Source organism: Berghia stephanieae, chromosome 3 (genome assembly GCF_034508935.2).
Source record: "Berghia stephanieae isolate SIO BIC M18660-M18661 chromosome 3, UCSD_Bste_1.3, whole genome shotgun sequence".
NCBI lineage: Eukaryota > Metazoa > Mollusca > Gastropoda > Nudibranchia > Aeolidiidae > Berghia > Berghia stephanieae.
Window position 1 is genome coordinate 54,267,513 of NC_088362.1, and position 15,408 is coordinate 54,282,920.

Sequence of the window (15,408 nt, forward strand, 5' to 3'; positions counted from 1 at the left end):
TTTCGGTTCATCGTAAAAATTAGTACAAGGATAATGAAGAAACTAGTACAATTTATTAAATTCTTTGCGGTTTAAGGTATTTTTCGGTTTAGCTTCTTTCGGTTTAAAGTAATTTTACTGTATTATTATTATTATTATTATTATTATTATTATTATTATTATTATTATTATTATTATTATTATTATTATTATTATTATTATTATTATTATTATAATCATTGTGAAACTAGGGTTTGAGTCCTGCTCTGAGCAGCGCATAGTTGAGTCCTTGAAAAACGTTTTTTTACTCACATTCTCTCACCATACTCAGGTGGAAATGAGTACCTGGTTGTTATTCTTATCACCATGTCTCATCCTACATGTCAAGCGTTGCTGTTGACCAGGGACCCCATGTAAAGTGCTTTGATTATATGTAGTGGATATTGCGCTATACAAATTTCTTCTTCTAGGTTCCATGCCTGGTCCAGGCTTCGGATACTGCATGAATTATCTCTCTCCATTCCTCCCTGTCTCTTGCTTTTTCAAACAGCTCTTGGATTGTTAGGTTGGTGAAGCCCTTCAGTTGGTCTATGAGTGTTTTTCTTTGTCTCCCCCGGGCGCGTTTACCAGGTATTTTTCCACAACTTGCCAGGTATTCATTCTTATCTTTCCTTACTATGTGTCCGAAAAAGGATAGTTGTCGATCCACTATTAAGGGCATTAGTTTCCTTTGTTGGTATGTTTGTTTTAGCACTTCTTCGTTCATTTTGTGTGCGGTATACGATATTCTCTGCATCCTTCTCAAGCACCACATTTCAAAAGCTTCAATGTTCTTTTGTGTTTCTGCATTTGTAGTCCAGCTTTCGCATCCGTAGAACAAGATTGGCCACACGTAGCACTTCAAGACTCGGAATCTAATCCCGAACGACATCTGTTTGTTTTTCAAAATGTTTCCCAGGTCCATGAAGGCCTGTTTGGCTTGAGTTATTCTTGCTCATATGTCTCGGTTACATCTTCCATCTGTTGTCACTATTGAACCTAGGTATTTAAAACTTTCTACGTTGGTAAGCTGCTCGCCGTGAATCGTTATATTGCAGGTGTTGTTGTTTTCGGGGTTTTTCTGTATTACCATGCATTCTGTTTTGGTGATATTCACTTCCATTCCCTTGGCTTCACTATCTACTACCACTTTGTCAACAATCTTTTGAAGTTGGATTTCTGATGTTGCAATGAGTACCGTATCGTCTGCGTATCTTATATTATTTATGTTGTGACCTCCTACTTTTATTCCCTCCATATTATTTATGCCCCTCATGATTGTTTCTTGGTATAGATTAAACAGATCTGGTGAGGCAACACACCCTTGACGGACTCCTTTCTTAATAGGAATGGAATTTCCTGTAGAGTTTCCGATTTTGATAGATGCCTGCTGGGTGTAGTATAATGTTTGCATGAGTCTGAGGTCTTTCTCATCAGCGCCAATGGAGTGCAGTTGTTTTAGTATTTCTTCGTGGCGTACTCTATCAAAAGCTTTTTTGTAGTCGACAAAACAGAGGTATAGTGGGGTCTGAACCTGTATAGCTCTTTCACTTAAAACACGGAGGAGGTATATTGCGTTCCTTGTCCCTCTGTCAGGTTGGAATCCATATTGTTCTTCTGCGATTTCGGGGTTAATCTTATTCCTTAGTCTGTTGATAATTATACGCAACAGTATTTTGTTGATGTGACTTATTAAACTTATAGTTCTAAAATTTTCGCATCTGACTGCACCTGCTTTCTTTGGTATTGCTATGAAAATAGAGTTACAGAGATCTTCTGGAATTTTCCCAGTATTGTATATATTGTTGAATAATATGTGAAGTTCATCAATTGCTAGATCTCCTAGGCTTTTTAATACCTCTACAGATATTTCATCAGGGCCTGTTGCTTTACCATCCTTCATTCGTTCCATGGCATGTTCAATTTCACTTTTGGTGATGTTTGGTCCGCTTAATGGTTCTTTGAATTTCAGTGGTGGTTCATTTCTATTTGGATCATTGTACAGTTCGCCTATGTATTCTACCCATCGGCTTTCTATATGTTGTTCTTCAAATAGCAGTTCCCCTTGTTTGTTTTGGATACAACTTCCTGCTGCTTTGCTTTTCCTTTTCCCTGATAGTTCTTTTATTCTTTGGTGAGCTTGTTGGGGGTTGGGTTTGTATTCTCTTTCGATTTCGCAGCATTTCCAGTCTAGATAGTTCTCGTGTGCCTCGATGCATTTGGATTTAATGTGGTTGTTCAATGTTTGGTATTCTGCAGACCCTCTGCTTGCATTTTCGTCTTTCTTCAAATAGGTTTAGAATTTCATTTGTCATCCATTCCTTTTTGCTGTTTGTTTGAGCTATTGGTAAATGCTTTTCTGTAGTTGCTTTGACACACTTTTGGAATATATCAAATTGTTTTTCACATTTTTCGTTATCAGGTTCACTTTGGCTTTGTATCATGAGTGCATTTTCAAATTCTTCTCTCATTTTTGTTTGTATGCCATTGTCTTTGCATAACCTGTAATCCCTCTTTATTCTACCAGCTGTTCTCTGAATAGCTTTAAACTTTATCCTTACTGTACAAACAACTGGGACATGGTCACTGTCTACATCGGCGCCTGGGTAGGTTTTGCAATTTAATATGCCATTTCTGAATCTTGATGATACTGCTATAAAGTCTATCTGGTTCCTTGCTCTGTCCCCTGGTGATTGCCATGTCCAGGTTCTTCTTGGGTGTTGTTGAAACCCAGGTGTTTGAAATTATTAATTTATTTGTTCTACACCAATCTGCCCAGATGTTTCCTCGTTCATTTCTGTCTCCGAGTCCATGTGGTCCGATTATGTCACCATCTCTGCCTCTGCCAATCTTAGCATTTAGGTCCCCCATTACCATAAGGACTTCTTGTGATTTACACATTCGTTTTGCTTTGTCTAGTGAATGGTAAAACTCTGTCATATCTGCATCTGTCGCCTCTTCTGTTGGTGCATAAACTTGAATAATATTGGTGTCAACTACAGGTCCTCTTAGCTTAACCAGCAAAACTCTGTCTGAGATTGCTACGTGCCCTTTGTAAAATTTGGTTGATTTTTGGTCTAAGATCATCCCTACTCCTTTTTGGAAAGAGGTTCCACCACTCCATATGATCTTATATGTCATGTTGTTTTCTTGTTTTGACATGGTTCCCTGCTCTTTCCATCTCATCTCTGCCAGGCCAAGAATATTTATTTGGAGCCGTTTCATTTCTTTTAGAATGTTGTTTAGTTTTCCTTTTTGGGCACAGGTCCTGACATTCCATGTCCCAATTTTGGTTTTGTCACATTTGTTAAATTTATTTCGCCTAGTAACTGGCTGACGGTTCGGTGTGACCTGACGAACATCACGCTCCCAACCGAGCGAGGCAGCAGTCTTCCATGAAAACATGCTCCCCTTTACGCTGTCACCGTTTAACTTTTTGGACTTATTCATGCAGTTAACTCGGCAAAGTTACAAGAATGGTTTGCCATTGCCTATTCTTGTCGCCCTCTGCAGTTGGCCAGCTTGACCTGTTACCGTTCGACACCACGAGGAGGTTGCAGTAGGGCTTGATGATGATCTATCTTTGCAGACTTGGCATCATCCATTTGTCGAACGCTATACAAATACCTGAGTTATATAAATGTTCATATTAATATTAATTATGTTTATACAGTTTGTTTATATGTGTAATAAATAATCCTGATAATTTGTTACCCCCCAGGACCAGACTCAAGCTACCTTCCCCCAACTGATGGTCGTGCTGTTTCTCCTCCATCCCGATCCATTTCATACCAACCACCTGGTAGGGATCCTGTTGCTGTGTCCCCCAGGTCGATTTCCTTAAGCACTAACCCTTACCTGCCCCAGGTGGTCAAATTGGGACATGAAGCAGGTATCACTTTCAGTTTCTTGATACTGTTAAGCTTAAGTGGCAAACATAATAATGATAATGGCAATATCTTGTTATTCAATTGATAATAGAGAGACGTAATTCCACTGATTTTCAAGAGAATGTAATTGCTTTATAAATGATGTTGACAATGTAGATCTTTTAGATGAGAAATTTTGCATTAGTAAAATAACTAAAATATTAAATGATCAGCATCATCCACTAAGACCATCAGTTATTATGTCAGGAAGGAGTGGTCGCCCTTTCTCTATTTCAACAAAAACAGAAAGACACAGAAAATCTTTTCTGCTATCCAGTATTAGGCTTTATAACAACAAGCAATAATCATTTTATATAATTATTTTCGCTTTTTTACTTCCAAATAATGTAAATATTAATTTATTAATTTATATGTTTTGCAATCGTTTCAATTTTCAATTTATAGTGACAATTTTAACTATTTTACAGTGTTGAAATTATTCATATATAAAGCATGGCTCTGGCTGTGAAACTGCTCCTTATTAATATATACATCATATTTCCATTATCTATTTATCTTACTGTTTAAATTATAACATGTCCTTTTTGGGATGCAATAAAGTATTATTATTATTATTATTATTATTATTATTATTATTATTATTATTATTATTATTATTATTTTCAGTCCCAGGTGTAGTCAAGATTTTATCCGATTCCTCTGTTCACTCAGCAGTGATTGGGTAGTAGGGTTTGTTAGGTCTGGCAGAACTTTGTAAGCCAGCATCCTATTCAAAGGGTAGCAAGCACCTGTTATTTTCTGTTTGGAGTACTTTGATTCACTTATAAATATAAATGCCATGTAATCCAGTGTTCTATCAGTTCATGGATGTTTGACCTTTCTGACTGGCATGGGATAGTTTAAATCCTGGACATAGTGACCGCTCAAAATTACAATCGCTCTCGACAAACGAAAAAATGTCAAGACCCCTGTGATTTGAAAAAGCGACATATAAAAGAGCCTCTTTTTTTAAATTTCCTCTACAAAAATCTCGACTGCATTTTTTTTCATGACTGTGATAAAATGGGTAATAATATCCACAAATTAATGCAGAAACATATTCTGTTAAACTGATTTACTGCAATGCTGATAAAAGACGAATACAAGGAGGGAAAGAATCATGGAAACTTTTTTTTTAAAATATCTTTAAGCTTATATTCTGTTTACCATATTTACAGTTTCGTTATGGTGGTGGTAGTAGATTTATATAGCACCTTTCGCTTAAGCCTGAAGGCATTTTTGAGGGTCCAGATAGCTCAGTTGGTAGAGCACTCATTTCACACACAAAGAGATCAAGATCGATCCCTGGTGCAGTTGAGATTTTTAAATGACCTATCCCCCCTGTTCATCCAGCAGTGATTGTGTAGCTGGCTCTGTTGGAGATTGTGGAAAGCACTTTGATATAGACTAGTGTTCTATCCAAATGATAGCAAGCTATTGCTGTTATCCATTTCATGCCATAGAAATTTGGATGAACTCTGTTTCCATGGGCCTCGTGTGCTTTTGCAACAAGTTATAATACATTTAGAATATACAAATTCTACACACATACATACAAATGAATAGAGTTTAGAATTGTTAATCACAATGGTTCTGATGAATTGCCATTTCACTTATTACCTTATGATTACAGGACTTGCAGGATTCTAGCACATTCTTGGTAGATGCCAATAAAACATGCTAGAATTCAAGCTTGCCAAAATCCGATACTCATAGGTGGTAACGACTTATTATAGCTAAAAGTCAGTCACCCAACTCCAGCGTGCCGTATTCCAGAGCGTGCTGGAATTTGGTGTGCTAGAATCAAGCAAATACTGTATAGATTATTAAAGTAAAAAGAAAGAAACTATGTACACACTGCTGTTTTGTTATCTTGACAACATTCAAATTCATTGTATTTTCTCATACAGCTACCGCCAATATAAAGAATGTCTACCAGAATAGTGAACCTTATCCCTTTCTTGAGGCTCATTTACAGGTCAGTTCAGGTCATTTGTTTTGATTGACACATGTTATGAAAAGGAGATTAAAATGGGAAGTGTGTAATCAGGGCTGAAAATTCATGTTTGCTCAAACAAGTCATACACCGCCATTCTCCCTCTTATTTTTTTTTTCTATTTTACAATGCTAGTCAATCATGCAATGTTGACTTAAAGTAGAATTTTTGCTGAAATTGTTAACATCATCCGAAATATTACAAAGAAGAGAGAATAGCTATTATTACAGTCAAGGGTTGACTTTTATGCAAGATTTGACTTTAGCAGTGTTTACATATCACAAGCAGAATCATAAATATGACTCTGAAGTGTTTAAAACCTATTGATAAAGACTCCTACAGTGGGCAGGGATGTACTTGTGTCTTCTATCCCCTGTATCTGTTTTCCAACATGTTTTCTGTCTTTGTCTTGGAATGAGATTACTTGGTTTTGTCCTGTCCTTGGCCGGATATCCTAGCTGGGAGGGAAACAGTCAAATGTATAGTAAGTTTTGGGAGATGATATTTTTTGTCTTGTAAATCGTCTCTTTGTTATGCACCGTTTTATGTTTTGTTTAAATTTTCTATATGATTTGTAAACATTTTAGTGTATTCCTCTAAGTGGGGCGCTGTGCTTGTGTCTTGATGAGATTTTTAGGTGATCTCAAACTAAGTACACCGATAGTGTGCTCTTGGGATCTACATCTGTTCCCTATTTGAACTAATTCCCCTTTGTCTTACCTTTTCTTGGGTGCTTTTATTGCAATTTTAGAACTTTTTACTATCCCATTTTCTTCCTTTTTACTGGCGCTTATATGACCTTAATGTGTTGCAAGCACCGTAAAACCTTAAAAACAAAACAAAACAAACTATTGATAAAGAAAAAAAGAGTGTTTTAATTTTTCCATAATTTACAGAATTCTGAGAATTTACACATTTCTTTTCTCCTAACCGTAATTTGACTCCAGTTTTAGATTAACTTGAATTTTTTAAATTCTTGTGTCTTAAATTTCCTCAGCCAATCCCAGCATGCCCCACTAGTGCTGAATCAGTACAGATATTTGAAGAACATTGCCGGGTAGGTTCAGTCTTAATTTATTAAACCACCATAGAACAGTCATTGAATGAGGAGTAAAAGTAAAACTTACTCACAAGGAATAGATTTAGATACATAATTTATGTAATGGGGGGTCCCAATAGATCAGTTGGTAGAGCACTCGCTTCACACGAAAAAGGGACCAAGATCGACCCAGGTGCAGTCGAGAATTTTTTCTGATACTCCGACCTCCCCTCCTGTCTACCTAACAGTGAATGGGTGGCTGGGTCTGTTAGATCTAGTTGAAAGTACTTTACGATACACTAGCGTCCATTTCACGCTATAGAAACCAGGCAAAACTCCGGCTCCATGTCCTAATGGTTCTGAAGGACCACTTTTTTGTATATGTATATAGTGAGAATGACAGCGTTTGACAGAATTTGTAAGAGATGATTTAGTACAGTGTATTAAGTTAAGAAATTGATAAGGACTCATTTTTGACATTTGTGAATATATTTAAGAAATAAAGAATTTGATTTTCTTTTATTCACAATTTTCCACTCTGTCTTTGAATAATTCTTTGACAGTTTTTTTATAGTCTGTATTTGATCATTTCAATTTGGGGAATTTTGTTTCAGAAATAGAGCCAGTCATCAGAATTATTTTTGTTGATCAAGATTATATTGGGTTATGAAAAAAATCTAAACAAACAAAAAAAAAAGCCTCGAAAACAAATAAAAAGTCTTCTGCTTTTGGCATTTAACTTATCATTTATGCATTCAACTGGATCTGAGGAAAAAAAAAAAAAAGCAAAACCCAAAAATCAGAAAGTTAAGGAAAAATTTTTTACAGTCTTGGAACTTTAATTAATAGTCTATTAATTAAAGCCAGCTCTAATTCAAATCATTTTGTCATCAGACATTTTTACAATTAATTTTTTTTTCTCATCATTATCTTCATTAAAATTTCACTCCATTTATTTCCTTTGCCTCACCAGCTTGCCACTGAGTTTGTAAGAATGCAAACAGAGATCAATGTACTTCAACAGAGAAAGTAAGTTAAATGATAAAGTTTACTTTGGAGAATCATGGGATATACATCAACGCTATGACTAATGAGTTGACTTTTCTTTAAGTCTTATGTTTATCTAGGCCCTGTGCCCATCTCTCTTTATGACATTGTGAAAAATAAATAATAGGGATTTCTTTTTTTCAGGATCCATCTTCTTACTAAGTGTTTTTTTGTTAGATATGGAAGTTTTTCGGCTGCTTGTTTGGAACTTTTTATTCTCTGACTCATAAATAATTATTGCCAAGTGCGGCTATGTGGTCTTGTGGTATGACACTTACTATCAGATCGGAAGGTCCTGGGTTCGAGCCTCACTCGGCGCATAGTTGAGTCCTTGGAGAAGGCTCTTTACTCACATTCTTTCACTGTACTCAGGTGTAAAATGAGTACCTGGTCGTTAACAGCATTGTCTCTGTCCGAAAAAAAAATGTAATATCGCCTAACAGGCATCATATCCCATCCTACACGTTACATGTTGCTGTTGGCCAGGGACCCCTTGTACAGCGCTTTGAGCACGTTTAGTGGATCTTGCTCTATATAAAAGCTCAATTTTAAGTAAAGAAATACTTTTTTTTTTTCATTCATAAAGGAGTGGAGCCAAGAAATGGCTTGACTTAAAATTGTGGTTTCTGATCAATGACCTGTATACTCTTTTTGGTGTGTTCTATGAAGGGTTATTTTTCTCATGGGCTGTTATTGACTTTTACTTCTCTAATCATGGCATGGCAATGAAATCATTGCCTCACATCGATACTGAGTTTATGATTTCTTTAAAACCTAAATTGATTCATTTTTTAGCTTTATGTCTTTTTAGTCATCAACTTGAATCAATCTTTACCTAATATTTGGATTTTAGGACACGATTACATTGGAATCAGGTCCAAAAGCTTTCATTAAAGCAAATAAATGAAATTTATTATAATTGTTATTATTATTATTATTATTATTATTATTATTATTATTATTATTATTATTATTATTATTATTATTATTATTATTATTATTATTATTATTATTATTGTTATTATTATTTTTATTATTATTACCATCATCATCATCATCATCACTGTCATTATAATTGTTATTTTTATTGTTTTATTATTATTATTATCGTCATCATTATTATTTTTATTATTATTATTATGAATACTATCATCATAATCATTATCATTATTAATATTATTGTTTTTGTAATGACACCGTGTTGAATGTCTGGCCTTCTGACTCTATAACTATAACCGAATTGTATCCTCGGTCTACGGTATAAACTTGTGTAATTGATAATATGTTACTTTTTCAGGCGAGATTTGTTGAAGGAAAGAGAGCAAGAACAAGAACGAAGTCTGAAACAAGGAAATCAGCTCGCCAACATGGAAGAATATATTAAACTAACAGCCGAGCATGTAAGAACACTTTAGACATCAAAATATTCACTTTGATTTATCTCCAATTTAGACGCCTTTGTGGGATTGATGGGGATAGGAATGGATTTAATCCTTCACTTCTTTTCATTTAAGACAATGTTTTGACTGTTTTGTCACAAAGTATTTTTCATTTGTCATCAATTAGATCCAGTACTTTTATATGAACAAGGTTTTTTTGCTTTCTTTTTTTTAATATGGCAGAATCAGTGAAAAGTAAACAAAAGTAGGGTTTCCGTCTTTAAGAGAAGAAGACATAAACTATTAGAGATGTTATCTGTGGAAGATTGACCTGGCAACGTTGTTATTTTTTCTCACAGTGGGATATCTACATTTTCATTGGCTGTTGTATTTTACCTCACAGTAGCCAATTATAAACTGTGTTTGTTTGTTTTTTAGACCAATAATTATTACTGATACCGGTAGATCACTACAGCTATATAACCATCTTCCAGTAAGGTTTGTGTTGATATACGAGATCTTGATTTTCTAATGTTATATGAATAACACTGTGGAATTGAATGTTAACTTCAATTTAATATACAAAAACAGATAAAATGGATCTTTTGGGTTTCCCATTTATCAACAAAACAGGATGAATGAAACTCATTCGTCTGTAGTGTTTCATTCATCCTGTTTTGTTGATAAAGGGAAACCCAAATCATCCATTTTATCTGTTTTCGTATATTAAATCGAAGTAAACATTCAGTTCCACATTGTTATTTATTTCTTCGAGCTTCGAGCAGCAACATTTACATTAATGTGATATAGCAAAAATGAAACGGAAATTTGGTGTCATATCGATGTAAGCCTGATTATAATAGATACACATGTTGTTGAATATCCATTCTGTACTGTATTATTATGGCACAAGGTCTAGAGCTCAACTGGTCGCTGCTTATGATAAGTAAGTAAATAACTAATGAATGTATTGTGTCTTCTGCCTAAAATCAACACCTGGGAATACAGGGGCTGCAAAAGCTTTGTATGATTTTATATATTTTTTAAACATTTTCTTTTACAGGAAAGCCTGCTGAATGTTCACAAAGAATTGAAAGCACAACGGGACAGATTCAAGAATCCTGCTGGAGTGAAATCGATAACATAATTTTTAAACTAACCAACCAACAAATCCTTGTTGCAGACCTTTATGTCCAGCAATTAAATCAGATTCTACTTATATTCATATTTCAGATATATCCTCCACATTTGACTTTTTAGAAATAAAACGAATGGATAAGACTCACTTTATTCATTCCCATGGAGAAATTTGTCTTTAGGGTCTATTCCAATGGAAGACAGGAATAACCCAGGCATTAGTGGCAGTGCAGTGCCATACAGTGAGCTAGGGTGAGGTGACTTGCTTAAGGCCACACAGGGCAGTTGGGAATTGAACCTGGTACCTTTTGGTTACAAACCAAGTACCATACCGCTGTGCCACGCTGTCCCCTATATTATTACTTTATTAAAAGCAGATTTGTTTCCAAGTTTAATTCACTGTAAACTACCTATTTATTATCTTGTCAAAATGGTATTCTGTTCGAGACTGTTTAAATCTGGCACGTGGGGTTGATAATGATATATATATATATATATGGGGGGCGAAGTGGCTGAGTGGTTAAGGCATTGCACTGTGACCCGGAAGGACCCAGGTTCGAGCCCTGCTTCAGGCACTTTCGTTTTTTTCCTTGAGCAAGATTATTAACCCCCAATTTGCTCACTTGGACAACATGGGTGATTCCTGTTGACATCAAACATCTTGTTTGAGGAGTTATCTATATTCCTTCATCTAATGCCTAGGCGACTATGTCTTATGATGTCGTGGCAGAAAAGGCATAACTAAAATTAATTAATTAATATATATTCCTTCAAATTCAAATGATTTTATTTTGATTGTTTTTTGGGGGTTGTTACTTTTTTTTCATGTGAAAGAAAATACAAATAAATTTTTATTGTTGTCTATAGCTAGTATGTCTGCTGTGATGATGAAGGTATAGTCAATAAATATTGTAACAATAAAAATATATTATACAAATATGTAATTTGCTTTGAGAGATTTTCTTATTTTGAAATTGTTGTGATAAGGAACCAAGGCAAAAATGATGGGCAAACAATATATAAAAAACAAAAACAAGATTTTAATTGTCCAGTACAGTAAGAGATCAAAATTTGGTTTCATTTGATTGGCTATCATGGCCCATGCAGGGTGTCCAGGGAAGTCGGAAAGTTGGAAATTGGTCGGAAATTTCATACTTGGTCGGAAATGTTGGAAATAATGGGATTGAGGGTGAAATTTCCTTTAAAATTAGAAAAATCAGGAATTTCTTGCTTAAAATGTGATATAAAAAATGTACAAAGGACAACTGCTGTGCACACAATTTTATTAGTTTACTACAACTTTCACCACATCATCACCCGTGTCACCATCACTATTACAAACTACTACATCATCATCCCTACCACCAACACCACTCACAAATGCAACCACCACCACATCATCATCCCCATCACCACCACTACCACATCCCATACAATCACTACAACTACTACCACATCATCATACCCACCACCACAAGTACTCCAACCACCACTACATCATCATCCTTATCACCACTGCTACTGCAACTACTACCACATCATCATCACTACCACCACTACTGCAACCACTACCACCACATCATCATCACCATCACCACTACTGCAACCACTACCACCACTACTGCAACCACTACCACATCATCATCACTACCACCACTATCACATCATCATCACTACCACCACTACTGCAACCACTACATCATCATCACTACCACCACTACTGCAACCACTACATCATCATCACTACCACCACTACTGCAACCACTACATCATCATCACTACCACCACTACTGCAACCACTATCACATCATCATCACTACCACCAGTACTGCAACCACTACATCATCATCACTACCACCACTACATCAGCATCACTACCACCACTACTGCAACCACTACCACATCATCACTACCACCACTACTGCAACCACTACATCATCATCACTACCACCACTACTGCAACCACTACCACCACTACTGCAACCACTACCACATCATCATCACTACCACCACTACTGCAACCACTACCACATCTCACTACCACCACTACTGCAACTACTCCATCATCATCACTACCACCACTACTGCAACCACTACCACATCATCATCACTACCACCACTACTGCAACCACTACCACATCATCATCACTACCACCACTACTGCATCCACTACATCATCATCACTACCACCACTACTGCAACCACTACATCATCATCACCACCCCCACTACCGCTGCATTATCATCATCCCTACCACCACCACACCGCCATTGCTACAACTACTACTACATCACCATCTATACCACCCTCATCAATACTACAACCACCACTATATCATCATCCTTATCACCTCCACGACTATAACCACCACCACATTCATCACCATGCCTACCACTACTACAACCACCACATCACTATCCCTAACACCGCCACTATTACTACAACCAACATATCATCATCATCACGACTACAATCGCTGCCACATCATTATCCCTACCATCATTACTACAACCATTATAAACAACTACCACTGCACTATCATCTATACCACTAGTACCAATACTTACTGCCACATCATACCTGCAAACAAATCATACGAGTATTTTTAAAAGTGAAAATGGGGATGGGTGGTGGCTTTTGACATTGTATAATCACATGGTACCATTCTCTAAGTAGATAAGATTTTATATGTTGCTATCAGTTTTTAAACTTTTGAATTTCCTCCGAATGTTGTCAAAAATTGCTGCGAGACACATTTTGGGTTGCATCTCAGTAAATTTTAATGAAATTCAAATTTATAGATTATAGTCGCATGGATGGGTCATGATCTGTGCTCTGAGAAATTTCCTCCTTTTTTGACCAGTCATTTTCACCTTTGCTCTTACTTTAAAATATGGATTGTGTTGAGTTAAAACCTATTTTAAGTAGGATTGTCTTTTTTAAGCATATAGAACACTGTGGGGATGGCAAGAATTGGTAAAATACCTGGTAGGAAATTTCACTTCTAGGTAGGAAATTTTAAGGCTGAATTTCCCTGGACACCCTGCCATGGTATAAAGTTGCGTTCCGAAATGTATGGAGAGTGATATCTCATTATATTACTTTTTTGTTGGCGATTATGTGACTTTAAATTGTCATAAAAATTTTTAAAGCAACAATAAACAATGAAAGCTCTTTTTTTTTTCTGGCTCTGACGATAATGAGGAGGTCCTCATGTTTGGTACTTAGTGTAAGAACCAGTTTAACATTGGAAGGCAATGTTCAATTTGTAATGTGGTTTATGGTAGATTGTATAATGCCTGATCCATATTAACTTCCACACGACCTTTGGGATTATATTTGACATACTTTTTTGAGATTATCACAGACAAGACATTCAGCTTAGATATAGTATTAAAAATTATTTATTTTGATAAAAGATTCCTTATATCATCCCTGATGCTCAAGTTTTGTTTTTTTTAATAATTTAAATTGAGGCATTTTAGACACACTTAGAGAAAAGAACTAACCATTGAAATGCCTTGTAAACGAAACAAATTTACACATGTCTCTTTTTTCATTTTTTGTCCTTTTTAAAATGATCTTTTTATGTAAAAGGGACTGCAGCTGTTGTGACACTTTCATTGTAAATCTGAGTTGGTAATTGAGATTTTGTCGTAATAATAGTGTAAGAGTCTGGCTGTTTTTCTGTAATGATTCTCCTGACACCATGAAGAGGAGTCCTTAAATATTATAGTTCAAAATGGATGTATGCATGATTTTCTGAAAGATAGTTAATATTATATAAATTGGATGGATGATTATATTTGAAATAGTTGTAAAGTTGCAATCACAGTTTTTATCTTTTATGTATGTAAATATGTCACTAATGAATATAAAAAATGATTATAATAAAAATGAGATTTAGAATCATATGTGTATTGAGTTGGGCTTTATTAAAAATGTTTTATTTGATTTTTTGTTTTCATTGTTTCATTACTTTTTTCTTTTTTGTTATTGCAGCGGACCTGGCATTGATTTTTGGCAAAATAAATAGGTCTGTCTCATCTTGTCAATGACATTTAACAGGCCAGGTTGAAGAATAATAAAATAGATCCACGCAGTTTGCATCTAAAATTCAATTAATGCTCGTATTAATTGTTCTATTATGATTATGCTCTTTATTTTTATTAGTTTTACTTCCAATCTGAAAGTATGCAATCAAAAATTTAAAAAACTGTTCAAATCAAATCAGAAGAATTAGTTTGCCTACTTTATCGCCCCACGCCAACAAATATGCACTCATCTTTCATGTTTCCAGGCTCTTTGCCCAAATCTCCTGATGATAATAAATTGCAACTCCTGCCAAGTTTTAGCAAACACAATCTCTCTGTTATGTATGGTTATAGGTTGTTTTGTTTTTTCTCTCTTGAATATAATATTTTGCAAGCATTTGAATGTATTCCTCTTAGAGAGATTCTGTGCTTGTGTCTTGATTGGACTTTTAGATGATTTCAAACTAAGCACATTGATAGTTTGCTCTTGGAATCTACTTCTGTTCCATATTTGAACTAATCCCTACCTAATGTCTTTTTTCTGGGGTGTTTTTATTGTAAATCTAGAATGAATTTTTTTGAAAAGGTATCTCATCTTCTCTTCTATTGGAGCTGAAGTGACCTTAAAGTGTTGCCAGCAGCGTAAAACCCTGAAAAGTAAACAACAAAGCAAAACTATCTCAGCATCTTTTTGATTTTTGACATCCCAATCATTTTTGCCATTATATAACATTATAATAAATGGTAAATAAAGCTCATCAAAAAACAACTTATAACCGTACATAACAGAGCAAGTATCTTCCGGGAATGAAGCAAAGACCACACAGCT

At 35.3% G+C, this 15,408-nt stretch overlaps 1 protein-coding gene across 4 annotated transcripts in view; it reads left to right on the forward strand.

The window, feature by feature from the left end:
* Positions 1-14,459, forward strand: part of LOC144968012 (mitogen-activated protein kinase kinase kinase 7-like) — a 48,882-nt gene extending 34,423 nt beyond the window's left edge. For all 4 annotated transcript variants that reach the window (XM_078905936.1, XM_078905937.1, XM_078905934.1 and 1 more), the window contains 6 exons: positions 3,740-3,910; positions 5,858-5,925; positions 6,941-7,000; positions 7,956-8,011; positions 9,327-9,429; positions 10,472-14,459. In XM_078905936.1, coding sequence (XP_078762062.1) covers positions 3,740-3,910; positions 5,858-5,925; positions 6,941-7,000; positions 7,956-8,011; positions 9,327-9,429; positions 10,472-10,555 — 542 coding nt within the window. In that variant the 3' untranslated portion in view covers positions 10,556-14,459. The remainder of the gene's footprint in view (positions 1-3,739; positions 3,911-5,857; positions 5,926-6,940; positions 7,001-7,955; positions 8,012-9,326; positions 9,430-10,471) is intronic.
* The last annotated feature ends 949 nt before the right edge of the window (positions 14,460-15,408 follow it).